Source organism: Lithobates pipiens, unplaced genomic scaffold (assembly GCF_037356315.1).
Source record: "Lithobates pipiens isolate NorthernLeopardFrog02 unplaced genomic scaffold, aLitPip1_a1.2 Scaffold_23, whole genome shotgun sequence".
Classification (NCBI taxonomy): Eukaryota; Metazoa; Chordata; class Amphibia; order Anura; family Ranidae; genus Lithobates; species Lithobates pipiens.
In genome coordinates, this window is record NW_027507785.1 from 120,830,155 (window position 1) to 120,850,149 (window position 19,995).

The 19,995-nt window shown below is 42.7% G+C and overlaps 1 protein-coding gene across 4 annotated transcripts in view; it reads left to right on the forward strand.

The window, feature by feature from the left end:
* Nucleotides 1–19,995, forward strand: part of PRKCD (protein kinase C delta) — a 217,586-nt gene that overhangs the window by 129,748 nt on the left and 67,843 nt on the right. For 3 of the 4 annotated variants that reach the window (XM_077452275.1, XM_077452277.1, XM_077452276.1), the window contains 6 exons: nt 3,433–3,518; nt 6,578–6,707; nt 9,285–9,385; nt 13,189–13,285; nt 13,404–13,534; nt 13,619–13,792. In XM_077452275.1, coding sequence (XP_077308401.1) covers nt 3,433–3,518; nt 6,578–6,707; nt 9,285–9,385; nt 13,189–13,285; nt 13,404–13,534; nt 13,619–13,792 — 719 coding nt within the window. The remainder of the gene's footprint in view (nt 1–3,432; nt 3,519–6,577; nt 6,708–9,284; nt 9,386–13,188; nt 13,286–13,403; nt 13,535–13,618; nt 13,793–19,995) is intronic. The other variant, XM_077452278.1, reaches the window with a different exon arrangement.

A 19,995-nucleotide genomic window follows, 5' to 3' on the forward strand; every position in this document is an offset into this window, starting at 1 on the left:
AGTAAATATTAATCTGTTGTTTATTAATCAGTTGTTGCCCCTCCTGTCTTAAGCCCAAGGTGGTGCTTTTGGTCATGGTTTGCTCTTGTGTTTGCTAAACAAAAAGTGATTTCTGCTGCTGGTCTGTATGCTTTTTGCAGGTGCATTTAGTGTACTGTGGCAGTTTTCTTTCCACTGTCTTATTATGCCTCTTGTTACAGTGCTCAAATTTTATGACAAAATAACATTCTGAAGCTAGTTCACATGAGCTTCAGCTTGTATAAGTGTATTAAGGAGATTATCCTGCCACCTCCTGAGTGCCTTTCAGTTGAACTGAGTTTTTGAATAGGAACACTGAACAGCAACCATGAGCTTAGCATTTGGCCTGCAGTTAGGGTGCGTCTCCTTTCGCTTGAATGGGTTGCGTTTGGTAGCAGTAGAATATGTAGCACCCTCCTAGCTAATTGCTAGAGTAGTTAGAATCGTTTTTGGCCCCTCTGCTTAACAGAGGAGTAGCAGGTAAATTGAATTGGGCTGTCTGCTTAAAAGAAACTGTGATCGTTTAGTTCTACCTGTTCAGGTAGTTTCTGGATTGTAGGTGAAACCATTCATATGAAAAGCATGAATATAGATGCAGCCAATTGGAAGGGGAGGTACCCCTAGGCATGCTGGGTGACTCTATTTATGTTCAGGGAGCACCTGAGCTCCTGGTCTTTTCCTAGAGAGAAGAGGTCCAGTTGGGGAGGGGACACATTGATTCTTCCCAGCACAAGTTACCATGCGACATTAGGAGGAAAACCTGAGGGCCAGAATGCTGAAACCCAGGGTTCTCTTGAGAGCTGACTGAGGGCGGATAGCCACGGATCCTGTCTGGTATCAGAGGAGAAAGGTGATCTGTGACTAGGGACTTGTAAGAACAAACCCACTAAATGGATCCTAGTGACTTGTGCTTCCGATTCCCCCTCTGGGTACTAGAAGTCAGCTGCTGGGTGTAAATTAAAGATGGTACTGGCTGGTGTCCTGAAGAGCAAGGTCCATTCAATTCCTTCTCTTTGCGGTACAGTCTGCTACACAGTTCCATTGGCAAAGATGTCTTTAATTTGTAGTATCCTACTTTTCCTTTCTCCTAGCCCAGTTCCTAAACTAAAATAAAACAACAAAAACACCACAGCCCCTAGACTGGTCATTGGAGTAACGCACTGATGTTGTGTGCACCTGACTGTGAGAAATTCTGTGTGCCTGGCTGTGGGGCTGAAACTGAGGAAGTTCTGGAAAAATACTAGTGGCTCCTACGGGACTAGCACTACAAATATTTGCTGCGACCACCCCTGTGTGTACAGGTATTTCAGGTCACATATAAATTATGTGACAGGTGTGGCGTGGGGCTGTATGAGAGCTTTAAAAAATGCCCCTCAACCACTCTATTTCAACACAAGTGTAAACTAAGCCCTAGAGCAGTGTGAACCCCAAGCATTTGTGAAGCTTTTGGCAAGCTTCAAGCAGCTTTCTTGAATCCTTTAACACACTCAGCAGCTTTAATTTTGGATATGTTAAACAGATTTTAATGGGAGTACTGAATATCACTGCTAGTAGGCTTCAGCAGACTTTTAACAAACAATGCAATTTATTGAAGCATACTAAAACCTTCTAGGAGCTTGTTTAAAATGACATTCAGCACATCCATTAAAATCTGTGTTTATAAATTCTTAAAGTTGAGCTAAATGGTACCTCATTTGCACTACAGTTGTGTCTGAGACCTCAGAAGCTGTTTATCAGCACAGCTCAGTCATTTTAGCAGTTACTTTATCATTTGGGTGTTGGAATTGAATTGCCAGTAGACACTTGGTTACCCCAAAATCTACTTGGGTTTACAGATGTTTGCAAAGCATATAAGTAGATCTTTTTTTTGGATGGGTGTGTTTGGTCACTGATGCATTGTTAGATGGTTGTTTCCTGTAGTCAGATTTAGTATGTTTGTTGTTTTTAAAGAAGCATAGCCAAAGCACATTTGGCTATACTTCTATGGATCACAGGAGTGTGCCTCGTTTGCACTCCTGTGACTCATTTTCAGCAGAGAGCGGGCTGAAGTCGCGTCCTCAAGACAATGGAAGTCGGGATACACCAGGTGCCTGGACTGACACCCGGCTCAGGCTCTCAGCAAGCCGCTCTGCCCCCTCCACAGCTCGGTGCTCCAGTGAGCGAGGAGGGATCAGAGAGCCACTGACTAACAATGTTGGAAGGCAACATGATTTAATATGTTTATATTTATGGAGTTTTAATAAGCAGCTCTCTGCTCTGGGAGCTGTCAGAACCGAGCCATCAGTGTTGTTCGATCGCTTGGTTCTCCGTGTAAAGCCCATACTTCTCTTTTAAGGCAATCTTTTACAGCTGTTCTTATTATGCTAGACATCAGATAAAATTTGTATGGATATCTCCATTAGTCTGGTTTAGTTCTATTTCATCTGTCTTGATTGCCCTTCAATTTGAAGAAAGATCATTTAAAGCCAAATTAAACCAAAAATCAAACCTTTATTATATTGCAGCTTACCGATTTTTAAATGAGATGGCTGTCCTTTTTAAGGCTCTCTTGCAGGTACAGGGATGAGACAGACTGTTTAACACTGACAGAGGTGCTTAAAATGATTAGATTTCATTTATGTAAAACCTTTATCCAAAAAGGAAAAAACTGTTGCTGTAAGGGCCGGTTCACACTGCGGCGCGAGGCGAGGCGACACGGCTCGCCTCGCCTCGCTCCCGCAAGTCGCCCCCATTCTGTACAATGGAACCGTTCTGAGAGGAGCGACTCGAGTCGCTCCGACTCAGAAAAAAGGTTCCTGTACTACTTTGGGGCGACTTCGGGGGCGACTTGCATTGACTTCTATACAGAAGTCCTCTGCAAGTCGCCGCTGAGGTCCGTGCAAGTCGCGGCGAGGCAAGTCGGAGACGCCTCGCCGCGCATCGCTGTGTGCACCGGCCCTAACTGATTATAAAGTGTGAGCTGACATTTGGCTTCAGTTTGTTACTCTATTTAAATTTGATAGTACTTCTAACACTCACCTCCTCCTGGACTGACAATACTGCTGTCCAAATCTGTCCCCTGCTTTCATTCTTCCACTGGGGTGTCTGTATAATACAGGAGGTGTGTTACTGGCCAGATCCCCAAGGGAATACGGGGGGGGGGGGGGGCTAAAAAAAAGAAACCTAATACAACCACTATATGTAATGATTGGTAAGCTGAAATAAATTAAGTTTTTGGTTTGATACCGCTTTAAGTTTATCTCTTTACCATGTTACCATTTGGGTGACCCCTTGGTTCTTTATTCACCTCGCTTTTACTTTACTATTTTTCCAATATGTATATATTTTTTTCTCTCTGTTGGAATCTGTCCTGCCTCTGTACTCTGTAACTAGTCATCTCTTAAAATGGGTACAAATTGTTTCTATTGCTTGCAGAGTGCAATGCTGCCATACATAAAAAATGCATTGACAAGATCATTGGCAGGTGTACAGGCACAGCGACCAACAGCCGGGACACCATGGTAAGTACTTATCTGCTTTTTCTATCTCGGGAGATTATGTATTTCCAAGTTTACTAACAACACAAAAGTAGAAATAGATTTTATTGCATGCGCATTCAGCAACAGCTGATCACGTAGACAAGAAAATTAAACTAGAATACTTCTCAGGGATTGGTGTTTATCTTCATTTGTATAACATGCTCAGCGTTTTAGGGTGTGTTCTTTTGACATCACGGTGGGGTTAATTTATACTCCAAAATATTTGATCTCAATAAAATCTGATTCTGCTAATTCAAGACCAAGTTGAAAACAAACAATTTACATGCATATGTAGTTAAAATGAATGCGACTTCAATTGGAACAACCCAGAGGGGAAACAAATAGTTAAACTATAGTTCTGCTTTAAATGGTTTGTTTTTCCATTTTACACAAGCGATCTTGTCACTGATGACAACTTGCCAGTAACAGGATCACTAACAGACCACTCACCTTTACTAGCCGAAAAAGAATGATGTAGCTCCCTCCCTGCACATTGGTGGCAATGAATATTTTGCAGTGTTCTGGACCATGAAGAGTGTGATTGGGTAAGTTAAAGCCTCTGATTGCCTGTGATTTGTCTACTGGCGATCTGTTACCAAAAGCATAACCACCCATCTGACATGGTCCTTAAAGTGACCCCTTCCTTTGCCATTATTTACAGAAGACACTACAAAATACAAACTATTCAGCATATAAACAACTCACTGGTTCATAATTTGTGAAAAAAGCCCTTTCTCTAGTGTATCCCTCCTTTTCGCTGGTTGCTGCCATCTTGCCTCTTGCACAAGTCATAGAAGGGGAAGCCAGGATGTTATATACAGCCTACATGTGAAAGACACCTTTACCTCTCCTGTAATGGCCATGTAATATTACTCTCTTAATATACCGACACCCAATAGCAGTGGTTGGAGAAGTAGAAAGCTGGTTAGTTGGTTTTTACAGAAAAATCTTATTTGTTCTATGTAGACTGCAAATCTTGAAACGGGAGGACTGGATTTGAAACGGACCATTGAAAGGATTGTAATATACTAAAATGTACCACTTGGGGAATAGAAAGGTTCACAAAAGGTTTCAAGCATACACGTATCAGACATAAAAAATAAACATGTTCCCACCCAGCCCTCCCTAATAATACTATGAAAAATATGTTTTTATGCATAAGCTCCTGTAACATGCAAGTGAATTGGATTTCCTTAGGATCGCTAGCGCTAAGATGTCCCTCTTCAATTTGGTGAATGTGCCTTGTAGTCTCATAGACTGTAATCGATTCAGAAATTATAAAGCTGCAAGATGCATGCGCCATGCTGAAGAGGACATACTGACACTCTCATTGCTGACTTGCTAGGCAATGTAAAAAGCCTTCTGCATCAAAGTGAGATAGACAGGCATGGACTGGCCATCGGGACTATTGGGAGTTTCCCAGTGGGCCAGTCAGGTGCAGTCCTGGAGCTGCTCCTCTCTGACAGTGAGTGATCACGATTTCACTCCTGTCAGGAGGAGCTGCTTCCATCACTTGCTGGAGAGAGCATTATACATTATGCTTCCTCCAGCCTGCAAGGGGAGATAGACAGCTGGCAGAGTTTCCTTCCTCTCTCCCCTTATCACTTGTTATCACATGACTGGAAAGAGGAACGGAAAGCTGCCTTCAAAACTGTGAGTACATGTGGGAGAGGGAGGAGAGGGAGGACACTCTGATGTGAAGGGGGCTGCTGGCGGGGACTCTGATGTGAAGGGGGCTGCTGGCGGGACTCTGATGTGAAGGGGGCTGCTGGCGGGGACTCTGATGTGAAGGGGGCTGCTGATGGGGACTCTGATGTGAAGGGGGCTGCTGATGGGGACTCTGATGTGAAGGGGGCTGCTGATGGGGACTCTGATGTGAAGGGGGCTGCTGATGGGGACTCTGATGTGAAGGGGGCTGCTGATGGGGACTCTGATGTGAAGGGGGTTGCTGATGGGAACACACTGATGTAAGGGGGACACTGTTGGGGACACTCAAAATTAAAGTGGGCCGGTCATGATGAAGTCCAGGGCCAAATTTTCTTCCCAGTCCAGCCCTGTAGATGGATATATAGATATATCTATATATGTATATCATATATGTCATATATTTTTGGGGGTTTTTACACAAAAAAGATGAGCGAATACATTTTTTTAAAATTTTTTCCTAACCATGCACCTATCTTTTAATGTGATTGTAAACACAATTTTTTTTTATTTAACAGATTCAGCCCCGGAAGGTTTTACCCCCTTCCTGACCAGAGCACTTTTTGCGATTCTGCACTGCGTTGCTTTAACTGACAATTGCTTTATTTTGGTGGTATTTGATCACCTCTGCGGCTTTTATTTTTTGCTACTAATGGCAGCGATTTTTATCAGGACTGGCGGACACATCGGACACTTTTGACACATTTTTGGGACCATTGGCATTTATACAGCGATCAATGCTAATGCACTGGTTACTGTAAAAATACCACTGACAGAAAAGGGATTAACACTAGGGGGCAATCAGCGTGTGCGTGCCCCTCGCCCAGCCGTGCCATTCTGCTGCAGTAAAACTGCAGTGGCTGGTCGGCAAGTGGTTAATCACAAAAACTATTTATACAGCCCGAACCTCCTCATCTCAGGTCCCCAGCTGGCGCTCCTGGCTCCTTCTCTTCTGGTATGCCACCATAAGAAGCCACTTCCTTTGGGGGCATACCTGTGGGCTCGATCCCAAGCCATGCTGCCTGTGTCCATAATCAGCGCGACTACGCCCTGCCCCCTTATCGCAGGATTTGAGTGACAGCAGGAGCAAATTGCTCCTGCTGCCTCAGCAAAACCTATGGTACTGGGAAATGAGAGGGCAGAGCCCCGACAGACGGTCACTGCACTGGATCGAGTGAGGATAAGGGCTGGCGAGGGGGCGATACTTTTACCTAAACATTTTTTAACTTGATACAGGGAATGCATTAAGGTAAAAAGTTTAGAATTTAGGACTACTTTAACATTTACCCGATCTCTACATTTGCTGTGTGATATTTATTGGTGCTTTTCCTTTACAGTTCCAGAAGGAGCGGTTTAACATTGACATGCCCCATCGATTCAGGGTTTACAATTACAAAAGCCCCACTTTCTGCGATCACTGTGGCAGTCTGCTCTGGGGCTTGGTGAAGCAGGGGTTAAAATGTGAAGGTGAGTGCAAACAAAGTTCTGTTTTAGTTGGGGCCCTTTCACATAGGCTGTCCGATCAAGTGCGCCTGTCAGTTTTTCAGGCGGACCTGATTGGACCCTACAATCAACCCTATGGAGCAGCGGTGTCAGCAGTCCGTTGACTTCTGCTGCTATCCAACCCGATTCTGTCTGCAAAATCCACACAGATGGTGGTCCTGTTTTACATCTGCCTCCTATCGGATCGGATGAAAATGGACAGGCATTTTCCCATAGAAGAGAGTGGGACTGTGTCCGTCCCCCGCTGAGCAATTGGATTCCGTGTGAAAGGGGCCTTAGCTATTTATTTAATGTTTGGAGATATGACCATCCTCGGATTCCTCAAAAGTCTGGCTTCATACAATTTACCTTGCAGTTACTGTTTTTATGTGACTTGAGTGAAATAATGTTTCCTGTAGATTCACAATGTCTGCCATAAAGGCTGCTTCTACCAGCAACTCTTCCTATAGATTAGAATGTTAGAGAATCTCAACTGATCCTGGAGACAGATGGGGTACTCCCAGAGTCGGGGGGAGCTAGCACTTTCCCAAAGCTGAATCCATGGCTGAAGAGTGGATGATGTATAACAGTTGGGTGTCAGTCACCTTAAGGGTTTTTTAAAGGACTTTTATTGTTTAGACATCACATGGGAGAGAGGGGCTGGAAACTCTAAGCACCCTAGCAGATTCACACTCCATCTATAGCCCTCTCTACAAGCAAAGAAGGCCTTTAAAGGATAAGTTCACATTTTTGTTACATGTTACACCCACATTTAGGGTGTACCGGGCCCCGCTCCCCCCCAAACCCCAGGTCTGACAGCCAGAGAGGGATCTCCCACTAGCTGTCACAATCTGACAGGCTGTGTCATCCATTAACAGTATTCTGTGAATCAGAAAACTACAAGGTCTGCCACCCTTCGCAGCTTTTGGCTTGTAGTTTCCAATGAACTACCACGGCGCTGTTGAGCGCTGGGGTAGTTTATTAAGTCTTCCTGCCACAGTGTAATTGCCTGGCCATATCGGACATACGGCCAGACAGATGCACAATCAGTCTGCAGGACCGTGGCATTACACCCAAAATCATCTTGCCTGTAAAATTATTTTCTTGATGTACATCACGGGACACAGAGCAGCATAGTAATTACTATGTGGGTTATAGGCCACCCTCAGGTGATGGACACTGGCACACCCTAAACGGGAAGTTTCCTCCCTATATAACCCCTCCTATAAAACTGAGGTGCTCCCGGTATTGGAGGGGTTATATAGGGAGGCAACTTCCTGTTTAGGGTGTGCCAGTGTCTATCACCTGAAGGTGGTCTATAGCCCACAGTAATTTTGCTGATCTGTAGACCATTTTACAGGGCAGGGGAGCGGACCGGGGCAGTTGCCCCTGAATGACATAACAAAACTGCTGTTAAAAAAATCTTGGGCGTCAAAGTGCCGCCTTAGTCCAATGTTAGGGCTGGCCATGGGTCTGTGGCATGAAAGTGTTAAATAAACATAATCAGGCTGCTTTTATCATATGTGTTGGAGAATTTGTCAGGAGTTATCAGGCTGATAACAGAAGAACAGTGCAGGACACAGCTACGGGACATAGTGCTTTGAAGAGAGAACAAAACACTTGCAGATATGTGCCCAGCTCAATTTTCATTAATCTGGTTTATATCCACTTTAATTATAGTGTGCATTAAAAATGCATATATGGTACAGTTTGTAATTATACATGTACTGTACATATGGATGGTCTTCTTTGTTAAACACTGAAAGCACATTGTGCTTCCTGCCCATTATTGCTTTCTAGTGATTGTACTATAAGGGGACTATAGGCTAACTTTCCAATCTAAGTACTCTAATTCAGAGTTTCCCCAAGTTTTTTTGAGGTTTTTTTTTTTATTTTTTTTCAGACCGTGGAGTTGAATTCCCAAAACTGGAGAGTGCAAATTAGGTGCAGCTGTGCATGGTAGCCAATCAGCTTCTAACTCCAGCTTGTTCAGTTATGCCCCATACACACGATGAGATTATCGGACGAATGAACGTCCGTTTTTTATTGCATGCTAATCTCAGATCGAATCTGATGAGTTTACTAAAGTCACGAAAATTCCCGCACGACATAAAAAAAATTCGTACGTGATGTCATGTGTTGTAATGCATTTGTATTGCATTTTCGAACGATAGCTGTACTGATTACACGAAAATCGTACGATCTAGCATCGTACGAAAAAAATTTCCGTGCACGTCCGATAGAATAATATCGGATGTACTGTTCGAATCGGCTCTCGAAAGCTCTGTACTAATGATCCGATTATCGTACGATCGCATCGAAAGCGGTATTTTCCGTACGATTTTCGTATCGTGTGTACGGGGCATTAGGCTTTGACAAAAAACCTGAAACCTGGAAGGTTTCTGTGCAGAGCTGCACCAGACTTTCCACTCTCCAGTTTTAGTAAATCAACCCACATGTATTTTAGCTCAAAGGTTCTGCTTATTTCCCAGGTTTTGTGATTAACCAGTGGTGATAGTTCTCTCTGCATTTTTTAGTAATACTGTGTCATTAATTCCATAGAATGTGATATGGATGTTCATCACAAGTGTCAGAACAAAGTGGCCAATTTGTGCGGCATCAACCAGAAACTTCTAGCAGAGGCTCTGAACCAAGTCAGCATGGTAAGAATAGTTAAACAACAATGTGCTCCAGTTTTAAGTAATGAGAGAATATATTTATTGATTTGAAACAAAGATCTATATTGATAAGAAATGCAAACCATTGGTTTATATACTGTAACCCAAAAAACCAAAGGAAGAAATTTGTGGTTGAACACAAATGCAATAAACAAATCTTTCTATATCCTATAGAACATCCTACACTACAAGGCTCTTCCACATGCAACCCTGAAGTTCAATTTTAACCCAAGAACAGAAATATAAAATGTATTCATTTTGCACACAGGGAATAACTTTGTAACAAGTAGTAAAAAAGTAATACTACATACTGAACAAAATTTTCCCAAGTAAGATCACTGTAAATCAGATGAACACCCTATTACATATTTTCTGGGAATTTCTCCCAATCCTCCCTTTTAGTACTGCTTTTAAATAAAGTTATGCTATTGCATCTTGCCCGGGAAGAACTACAGGAAATCTTTGGTCCATATACGGAATGATTTGAAGATAATGTATCCTATGGAATTGGAGTGCTTGAATGTTTAAGGTTAAAGACCTGGTTGCAAAGGATCCTAATGAAATTTTTTTTTTCCTTTTTGTCTTTCTTTCTCTCACTATAAAATCATTGTGCTACTATGAATCAAACTGAAGTCCTCTGGCTAGCTAGATACTGGCTCAGTAATTTTGGAAAAGCTCAGTTCTGACTCTAGTATGTATCAAAAGCTGAATTCAAATGGAGCTCATTGCCTTTAAAGTGTTACCAATCCCAGAAAAGTAAAATCAGTTTGTATTTGCAGTAAAGCGTGCTTGTTATACTCACTGTGGAACCTAAGGGGTTAATCATGCAAATTATGTAAAAAGGCTGTTTGAGCCCTGTCTTCTCTGATCCTCCCCTTCTTCATCAGTCCCCAATTCCATTCTTGATAGTACAGAGCCCTGGGAGGCACTCTGCACATGCTCAATTTGGTGTGTATTGTTAGAGTTTTTTTTTTTTTTGGGGAATGCATTTTATCGGCACAGGGTCAATCTGCACTGTCCAAACAGAGGGTCAGGGGTCCTGCAGCCTCATAAGACAATCAGGAGAGAATTAAAATTCCTCCTACATATTTTATCCAGTGCTCGGCTAAACACCGATAGAAGTCACAAGACTGCTATATACTGCTGATGAGAAAAGGTATTTAGCAGTTTATATTTACTAAAATATTCCCTTTCCATGTTCTGTGTATTGTTTGATACCAGATATAGTGAATGCAGGGTTCTGGATTTAGTAACGTTAAGTTATGTTAAAGAACTATCATAAACTGTCTCTTGACAGACCCTTGTCATGCATGGAACAAAGGGTCATGTGAACACAAGTGTCATACCGGGAAGAGTTTGTTTCCTTAGCAAGCAGTCAGCTTCTGTGTGCTTCACAATGAAACTAATTGGTTTCTACAAGCAAAAACAGGTTTTTACATGTGTAAGACTTTGTATACATTCTGTAAATGACATTTGAAAGTAGACTGAAATATGTTGTCTACTTTTGAACCCATGGTGTGAAAATGGTCCACAAAAATACCTGTGTAACCATTGAAACTTTGGATTGTTTAAGTTTATACAAAAATCACATAAGTTGTGGAGATACACAAGGGATCTCCTAAAACATTTCACAACCATCAGTCCAAAGTATATTTTACAAAAGGCTTTACGGACATTTTAGATGCTGGTTTCTAGCCATCAAGTTAAATCGTTCAGGAGAGGTTAAACAACGTCCCATGTACATGAAGCCTTATTGTCTTTAGGACATACACAACAGAGCCGATGAGATGACCATTACAAAACATACAGTGTAACATAATATTGTCATGGTTTTGTACAACAAAGAGAATAAGTAAATCTGAACTTCACAACGTCCCCAAAAGCAAAATTTTGGAACCGAAAAAAATAAGAGCTGAAAGCTCAGTATAGTCTCATACCCAGGCCACATTCTAAAGGCCTAATAGGTTTACACATTAATGAACTCCTTCATGCCAACATAACACATATGCAATGTCATGGAACTGGGTTTTTTGATGCGGGGCCTCATATATGTGTTTCTCCCTTTTGTGCTGGGAATGCTCTGCACTGCCTGTATGACACTTGTATCCACAGGACCCTTTTGTCCTTTGCATGGCAAGGATCTGTCAATAGCCAGTTTTATAGTTGGAAATTTCAGTGGTTACAGTATAAAATTAAAGAAAAATAAATATTAAAGTAGAACTAAAGGCATTTGATTTTAGATAAAGTATTGAAGGGTTATAACCATGGCCATCTGCATCCCAGTAGGGTGATTTCCCTTCACTTCCTGTCCCATAGTCAAAACAGAAAGTGAGAGAAAATCCCTCCAAAGTGATAGAATCCCTGGTCATTACCAGAAGTGCCCCCACTGGAAGATTAGAGGACTATTCTTGTTCTGGTGACAACCCAAAATTTGTGTTTTCACTTTTGGTGATGATGGTAAACAATAACATAAAAGCAAACGCTATTACTCGTCCATCGCTTACGTAAATTATAAAGGAATAGGCTTCTGCTTTAACAACAAATATAAATCAAAAAGCCTTGAAAGTTCATCTCCTGTGATCCATAAAGCTAAAGCAGCACTCTTGTGAGTTTTACACCCAAAATTTAACACAGTTTATGATAGTGCACTCTGTGACAAGTGAGTCCAACTGAAACCATGCTCTACTGAATGTTCGTTGGGAGCTTTAGTGTAATAATATACCTTCACTACACCACGCAATTCCACTCCCCTCAGGGTTTACACTTGCCACATCACAATCGGGTAAATACTTGTTGGTTATGTCTATCCCATTCAGCAGTAAAAATCCAGAGCGATAACCACATCGATATTTCAGTCCGGTAACCTAAACAGTTGATTAATTCCCTTCAATTTAGCTGTTCATTCAGACTCTGGTACCGTCGCCAATCTTAAATGGCTACTAACATAGGGGAAAAAACAGTCCTCATAACGTCAACCTGTTTAAGTATTTATTCCCATAAAATTTCCCCCCTTTCCATATCGCACTTACAAGATCAAAAATAAATTAAAATAAGCATTCACTGGCATAACCACAAAACTGTAGAGCATGACACGATCCTCGCTCCCCGATCCTAGGATTCTTGACAGATTCACAAGCCATATGTGCACCCCTAGACGCTTTATAGCATTACGTCTATCAATAGATGCCTATAAATAGACGCAATGACAAAACACGAGTCTGAATGAACAGCTGAATTGAAAAGAATGAATCAACTGTTTACGTCACCTGATTGTAATATGGATGGTGTTGCCTCTCTGGGTTTTGACTGCTAAACGGGAGAGACATACCTAACAAGCGTTTACCCTATTGTGATTTGGGGAGTGTAAACTCTGAGGGGAGTGGAATCACGTGGTGTGGTGAAAGTATATTACTACACAAAAAACCCCAACGAAGATTCAGCAGAGCATGGTTTCAGTTGGACTCGCTTGTCACATGGTGAACCATTGTAAACTGTGTTAAATTTTGGGTGTAATACACTCGAGAGCTGCTTTAGCTTTATGGATCACAGGAGAGGAACTTTTAAGCCTTTTTGATTTATAATAAAGGTAAACAGAACTATTAGAGAGTGATTCTCTAACTGGAGGGTCAGGCAGCCATAAAATATAATTGTATTCTTTTTGTTCTAATCCCCCTCCAATCTAGCCAAAAAATTTTTGTTTTTAATGATACTTTATCTACTTTTTGAGAATTAAGCAACCAATCTATTTCATTGATGTATGGATACAAATGACCTTCTTTGTATTTTAGAAGTCAAGCAGAAAATCAGATTCGTCTTTGGATAGCGTTGCCATTTACCAAGGTGTAACACCGCCTGCTCCAATTGCAAAAGGTTTAGATGCAACAGGCAAGTATATTTTATAGGTAGCCCACTGATGGGGGGGAAAAAAAAAATCTTTTTTTCCCATCAGTAGGAACCCAAAATGTTTTGCCGCGTTTTACTGTAATTCTCATCTTCCACTCAGCAGACAACCAGTATGATAAGCTTTGGGAGGGGAGCAGTCCTCAGCCTATGAAAGTGTCCAGTATCAGCAGCCGTGTGTCAGTGGAGAATTTTACCTTTCACAAGGTTCTTGGAAAAGGCAGCTTTGGGAAGGTGTGTCACCTGTGTCAGTTTTACTCTTTCTTTGTTGTCTTCTAAGTACCTGTTTAATGCTTGCTTGCCTGCCTTTCTTTCCAGGTCCTTTTAGCTGAGGTAAAGGGCAAGAATGAGTATTTTGCTATTAAAGCTCTAAAGAAAGATGTTGTGCTGATTGATGATGATGTGGAGTGCACCATGGTGGAGAAACGTGTCCTGGCATTAGCATGGGAAAATCCATTTCTTACTCACATCTACTGTACCTTCCAGACTAAGGTAACATCAGTAAAGAAGGCCACCATACACACATATGCTTCTGATGACATGATTAATTGACTTTTGTTTATACCCATTAATATTAGACACACTTTTTTTTTTTTTATATTATTATTATTTGACTTTTTTGGAGTTACAGTATACACATTCAGTAGTGTTTTCATATTGTTTATTTCATTTGAAAGTGTATTTGGTTCAGTTTATTGATAGCAGCTGCGCATTTATAGGTGGTGGTCCGGCTTGTTTCCAGTGACAAAATGAAAAGGACCCCACATTTTAGTAAATTTACAAAAACTATGACGAAAACCCATTACCCTTTCGTCAATGAACCAAAACGGAACAAAAATTTGAGGGAGGGACGTTTACCCACGTGAACTTCCAGTTTCCTTGGCGCTCCGCCTGTAAAACCCAGAGCACTATGCAGCATTACAGGCCTCCTCTCAGACCACTGCCCAAAGCTCTGTGGAACATTACAGGCCTCCTCAGACCATTGTCCAGAGCACTGTGCAGCATTACAGACCTCCTCAGACCACTGTGCAGAGCACTGTGCATTACAGGCCACCTCAAACCACCGTCCCAGAGCACTGTGTGCATTACAGGCCTCGTCAGGCCACCCACCTCTCAGACCACCATCCAGAGCATTGTGCTTTATAGGCCTCCTCAGACCACCATCCAGAGCAATGTGTAGCATTACAGGCCTCAGAGCATGTAGTTTGTTCAAACCATAACAGATTTATATATATATATTTTTTAACTCCAGAGGTATATCCAGGGTTGAAGTTTTGAAATTCTAGGGAAAAACGTAAATAATGCAGTACAATTTGTCTAAATGCATACGATTTTAGTCGGCTAAATATGATTAAAACTAAAACAATTGCAGATAACAAAAATGTGACTAAAAATAAAATGGCATTTTAGTCAAGACTTTGACTAAAACAACATTGAAATTTGATGCCAAAATTAACACTGGGTGCAGATTCAGTTCAAGTATTCAAAGTGTATTCATAGCAAAACTGTTATCTTAATCGTACAGTACAGGACATAGGCTGGATATTTATAGATCTTGGGTTATAGGCTGCTATCTTCAGGAGAAAGGTTACTGGCAAAGCTTTTGAACACGCACCCTTAGACCTACCCCTCTGTTACACTCTGCGAGATCCTGCTTGGCTGCTCTTTTCTGCATGTAATGCAATACATGTAGCTAGCCACAGGCTGCAATACATGTCCAGAGCTGTGGTCCATTCCTTTTGTTCCAGACCCTTCCAGGGGTATGGCGACTGTGACAGGGAAAGCCTGGACCCACTTAGGCTGCTTTCACACTGGGGCGGGAGCAGCGTCGGCGGTAAAGCGCCGCTATTTTTAGCGGCGCTTTACCGTCGTTTTAGCGGCGGTGTGCGGGCGCTAGCGGGGTGGTTTTAACCCCCGCTAGCGGCCGAAAAGGGGTTAAACCCACCCGCAAAGCGCCGCTGCAGCGGCGCTTTGCCGGCGGTATTGCCGCGGTGTCCCATTGATTTCAATGGGTAGGAGCGGTATAGGAGCGGTGAATACACCGCTCCTTCACCGCTGCAAAGATGCGGCTAGCAGGACTTTTTTCACCGTCCTGCCAGCGCATCGCTCCAGTGTGAAAGCCCTCCGGCTTTCACACTGGAGTTAAAGGGGCCGGTTTTTTTCAGGCGTTACACAGGAGCTATTTTTAGCGCTGTAACGCCTGAATACCGCCCCAGTGTGAAAGCAGCCTTCGGGATCCGAGATTTGGAAAGGGAAGACTGGTTTGTCTTGTTACCATAGCGCTATAGAAAATATGAGACTTAATATCGCTACTGCTTGAAGTACATTTGTTAGTGTCTCCTGAGTAGTATTCATTAAACTGTCAGTTTATCAGGAGTTTGACTTTATTTGTTGAGTTTTGAAACTGTAAGAAATTCCACCATGCAAAGCTTAGTGTCAGGTGGATGTTCGGGTGTTACATCACACCACGGTTTACACTATTACCACTACTGCCCAGAGCCCTTATAAGGTACTTGGATACTTCTCACTCCATTTTGCCTTGGGAACTTCGCTACAGAACAGCTGGCACCTGTGTTGCTGTGTATCCTTCTCCAGACATACTTACTCCATGTTTGCCTACTCTGTGAGAACCCCACTAGAGAATACTCTCACCGATGGCAATGGCAGAAACGGTGCACCAGGGAATCTCCGATAAGGCTCAGGCAAACATTCCTTCTGCTGATGGCCTGCAAAGCTCTCAAACCACCCAGAGTAACATTGCTTCCCTTGCACCGAAAAAGGATCGTATTTTAACATCAGTCTAAGCATCCAATTCTAGCCTTATCTCAGGCTGCTTGTTGCGTGCCTATCTAACTGTAAGAGAACCAGTTGCTCCCGTCCATTGCGCATTTGTGGGCGTCTGCACATACATGTACGCATCAATATGTGCGTGGCAGGTTACGTGCGCCCATGGCGCAAATTGGCGCCAGAAGGCCTATTTAAAGGAGTACTCTGACCCCAGATGGTTGCTGACTGATCTTCAGCTGTTCCTGTTACCCTGCACCCGCTATTCTTCTGCCAGATACCTCCTGATGAACACAGCTTGCTCTGACCCTGCTTCTAGATCCTGTTCTGGCTCTGATCCCTGGCTCCTGACCCTGGCTATTCTTATGACCTTGCCTCTGCCTGCTGACCTGTACCATGTTGCCTGCCTGCTGCCGAACCTGGCTTCCTACAAGACCCTGCTTTCGCTGCTGCTTGTCCTGCCAGTGCCTGCTACTTTGATCCAGCAACCTTCTGCGATCTTCTGCTGTAAGCCTATCAAGGACCTAACCACACCGCATGTTCCAGTTCCACTGTTCCTGCAGCGTTCCCCTTTAAGTCCACTTAAACTTTTTACCTTTTTTAAGTCCGCTTCCTCTGCTGCAAAGCTCCGGGTCCACAGTTGCGGTTCCCTCTGTACCACTCCGAGTGGGGCCTGGGCGGAAGATACAAGAGAGGCCGACCTCATCAATTCAGTCTCCTCCAAGGTACGTGACGCTCACCAAGGCAGATTTCCTTGCAGCCATGTTACAATGTCTTGGGCAATTAACAGCCCTACTACAGCCATTACTGTCCAAAACCCCAAAGTGCCAAGCTTTTTCCCTGTCTCCACCATCTCTGAATCAGAAGAAAAACTGCCTACCTTAGCAAACATGCAAAACTTAGAAGAAGACCCAGGGGCATTGTTAGAGGAGGCTGTGGAAGATTTCTCATTCCCAGCCTCCCATATACCTGATGCTCTGGCTTCACGCAATATGCTTGACAATGAAGATATGCTAATTTATGTTGTACACAAAGACCGGTATAGTTGCATTTGATCTCCTGCATTAGATTCTCCTGACTGGGTTTCTCCTAAAAAAAAGTTTTCACCCCTCTAAGAATCATTGCCAAGCTATATCCAGTGAAAAAAATAAATCACTAAAAAGTGGACTGTAGATAGATTCTGCTGTCTTAGTCTGAAAACAAGCATCATTCAAGGATTCTGCAGACCAAAAATTGAGACAAATTTAAAGGTTCTCTTTATCCTTGCAGGTTCAGCCCTGCAACCAGCTATTACTGCAATCTCTCTTTGTCAAACCATAGCTAATTGGATTAGGGCAATGAACATCAGGATCCTGTCTTTGAGGATAGAAAACTGAGACACACCACTTCCCTCCACCTTACTTTTCTGTGCTGATGCCCTGAACATGTCATGACATCCCACAGTCCATGTGATCTATGCCCATAACCTTTCCACTTACCCCGATGCAACTTAAGGTAAATAATCCTTCCTTATTTATATTTTTCATGGCCACTTAGTCTCCCTTTGATCTTTACTGATCACTTACACTTGTTCTGTACGAGAGCAGGATAAGGATATATAGAAAGGACTCACACTCTGGAATACATCCAATTTATATATTCGATTATCACCAAGTCTTGGTGATCGAGTAAAGAAACTGAATGGATTCCCAGAGTGCAGGTTCTTTCTATACAGTATATACTTATCCTGAGTTGGTGACAAGTGGGAGGTTGTCTGAATCTGAGCACCCGGTTTAGAGGTACTAGTAATCGACTACTATAAACAAAGATTCTCACAGTCAGAGCGGTGCTGCTTTGTGTGTATTCTGTACCAATGACTCTAACAATATTACTTGCATTCCTAATCCGCAATCTGTTCATTTCCTTCAATTGTTTGAATAAAAGGTTGGAAGTGGCGTCTTCCCCTCATGACACAGTTTGTTCCCAGATGGGGTGTATGGGGGTGCTAGACAACACTCCGCACCCTGCTTTCAGCTCTCGGAATGGCGTACACTGTCCCCCCAAGCCGGTTTCTTTAATCCCGCATCGTGGGACAAAAAGGCTTTTTCTCAAGCATTGGACCATCTTTTGGCAAAAAGTGCTCATGGTGGCCCCCATGTAAGAGCAGAGGTTGGGGTTTGGTAAAATCCAAATGGACATTCTGGATCTCAAAAATCAAAATTCCAGAATATAACCACTTTTTTTTTTTTTTTTTTTTTTTGCATGAAGTCAATCCAATCCGTTATCTCCATCCTACAAGGAGAAGAACTTCAATCGACAACAAAAATGCATACCTCGATATGCTTATTTTCTCGCTCACTTGCAATATCTACTTAAGGTGGAAAATCTTCATTTTCAGTATGTAGCTCTGATTTCTGGTCTAGCTACTGCACTGAGTGTTTACAAATGGAAATACCAGGTAATGTAGGCTGGCTACGCTGGAGCCTCAGTTTATGGTTAATATCCAAAAATCTGCAAAGGGGAAAATCCTTCAGTTACAATGGAAATGGCCCAGATCAGAAATGACCTTGCCTATTATCATTCTAGAAATTCAGGCAGAGCACTTGCTTCTGAGGGCCTGAACGTTCAGTTTACGATATTGTCCTGCCAGGATTCAGCCGGCTATGCCCCAGCAATGGCCTATATTAATCACCAAGGGGGCACAAGAAGTTGTGCGGCCCAGAGAAAGGTGAATTATATCCTATCTTGGGCAGAAAACATTGTACTTTGCCTATCGGCGGTCTTCATTCTAGGAATAGAAAATTGGCAGGTGGACTACTTGCGTCGCCAGCAGCTGTTCCTGAGAGAATGGTTCCTTCACCCCGATATCTTCCTATCAATATGTCAAAGATGGGGGTTCCCAGACATAGATCTGTTTATGCCCAGATTCAACAAAGAAATCGACAACTTTGTGTCAAAAACAAAGGATCCGCTGGCATGCGGAACAGATACCTTGCTATTCCCATGGAATCGGTTCTGATTTATGCATTCACTCCTATTCTGCCTGCATCCACGACTTCTTCACAGGATCATGCAGGAAGGGAAGTCTGTGATTCTTGTGGCCCCCAGCAGGACCCATGAAAAATTGGTATGCAGGGATCATAAAGATGACAGTAGGGGACCCATGGACCCTACCGCCATAGCCAGACCTTCTTTTGTAAGGTCCGGTATTCCATCCTACTTTACAAGTGCTAAATTTAACGGTTTGGCTATTGAGGTCCACACTCTGAAGAAACGTGCGCTGTCAGGTTCAGTGGTTTTTATCTTGGTTAATGCAAGGGAGCTAGCCTCCATAATTATATATATTATGGAGTCTGGGAAGCATATGTCTCCTGGTGTGAAAACAGGGGTTGCACCCCAGGAAATAGGTCAAAGGTAGAATCCTTGACTTTCTGCAGATGGGGTGAGAAATAATGTTGGCCTTGAAAGTGCTTTCTAAGGACAGGTCTAGGCCGTATCAGTATTATTTCAACGACCACTTGCTTCGCTTTCTTTGGTTCGTAACTTTATTCAGGGGGTAACACAGCTTAATACCCGCTTAGGTCGCCCCTGAACCCTTAGGACTTGAATTTAGTTTTGGCGGCATTAAAAAAACAGTCCTTTTTGGCATATTCCCTTGGTCCAGAATTGGATACTTTTGGGTATCAGAATTCACGACTTTTTCTTGTAATAAGCGATATTATTAATGTTCTCAAGGAAAAGGTAGTATTGCATCCTCAGCCTAACTTTTTTCTGAAGGTAGCATCAGGTTTTTATCTAAACCAGGATATTGTTCTAGCTTCATTTTTTTCAGAACTCTGTTCTATTGAAGAAAAATCACTACGTTCTCTTGATGTGGTGAGAGCAGTCTACTTAAAGACGACTGCTCAGATTCAGAAAACAGATGTTTTGTT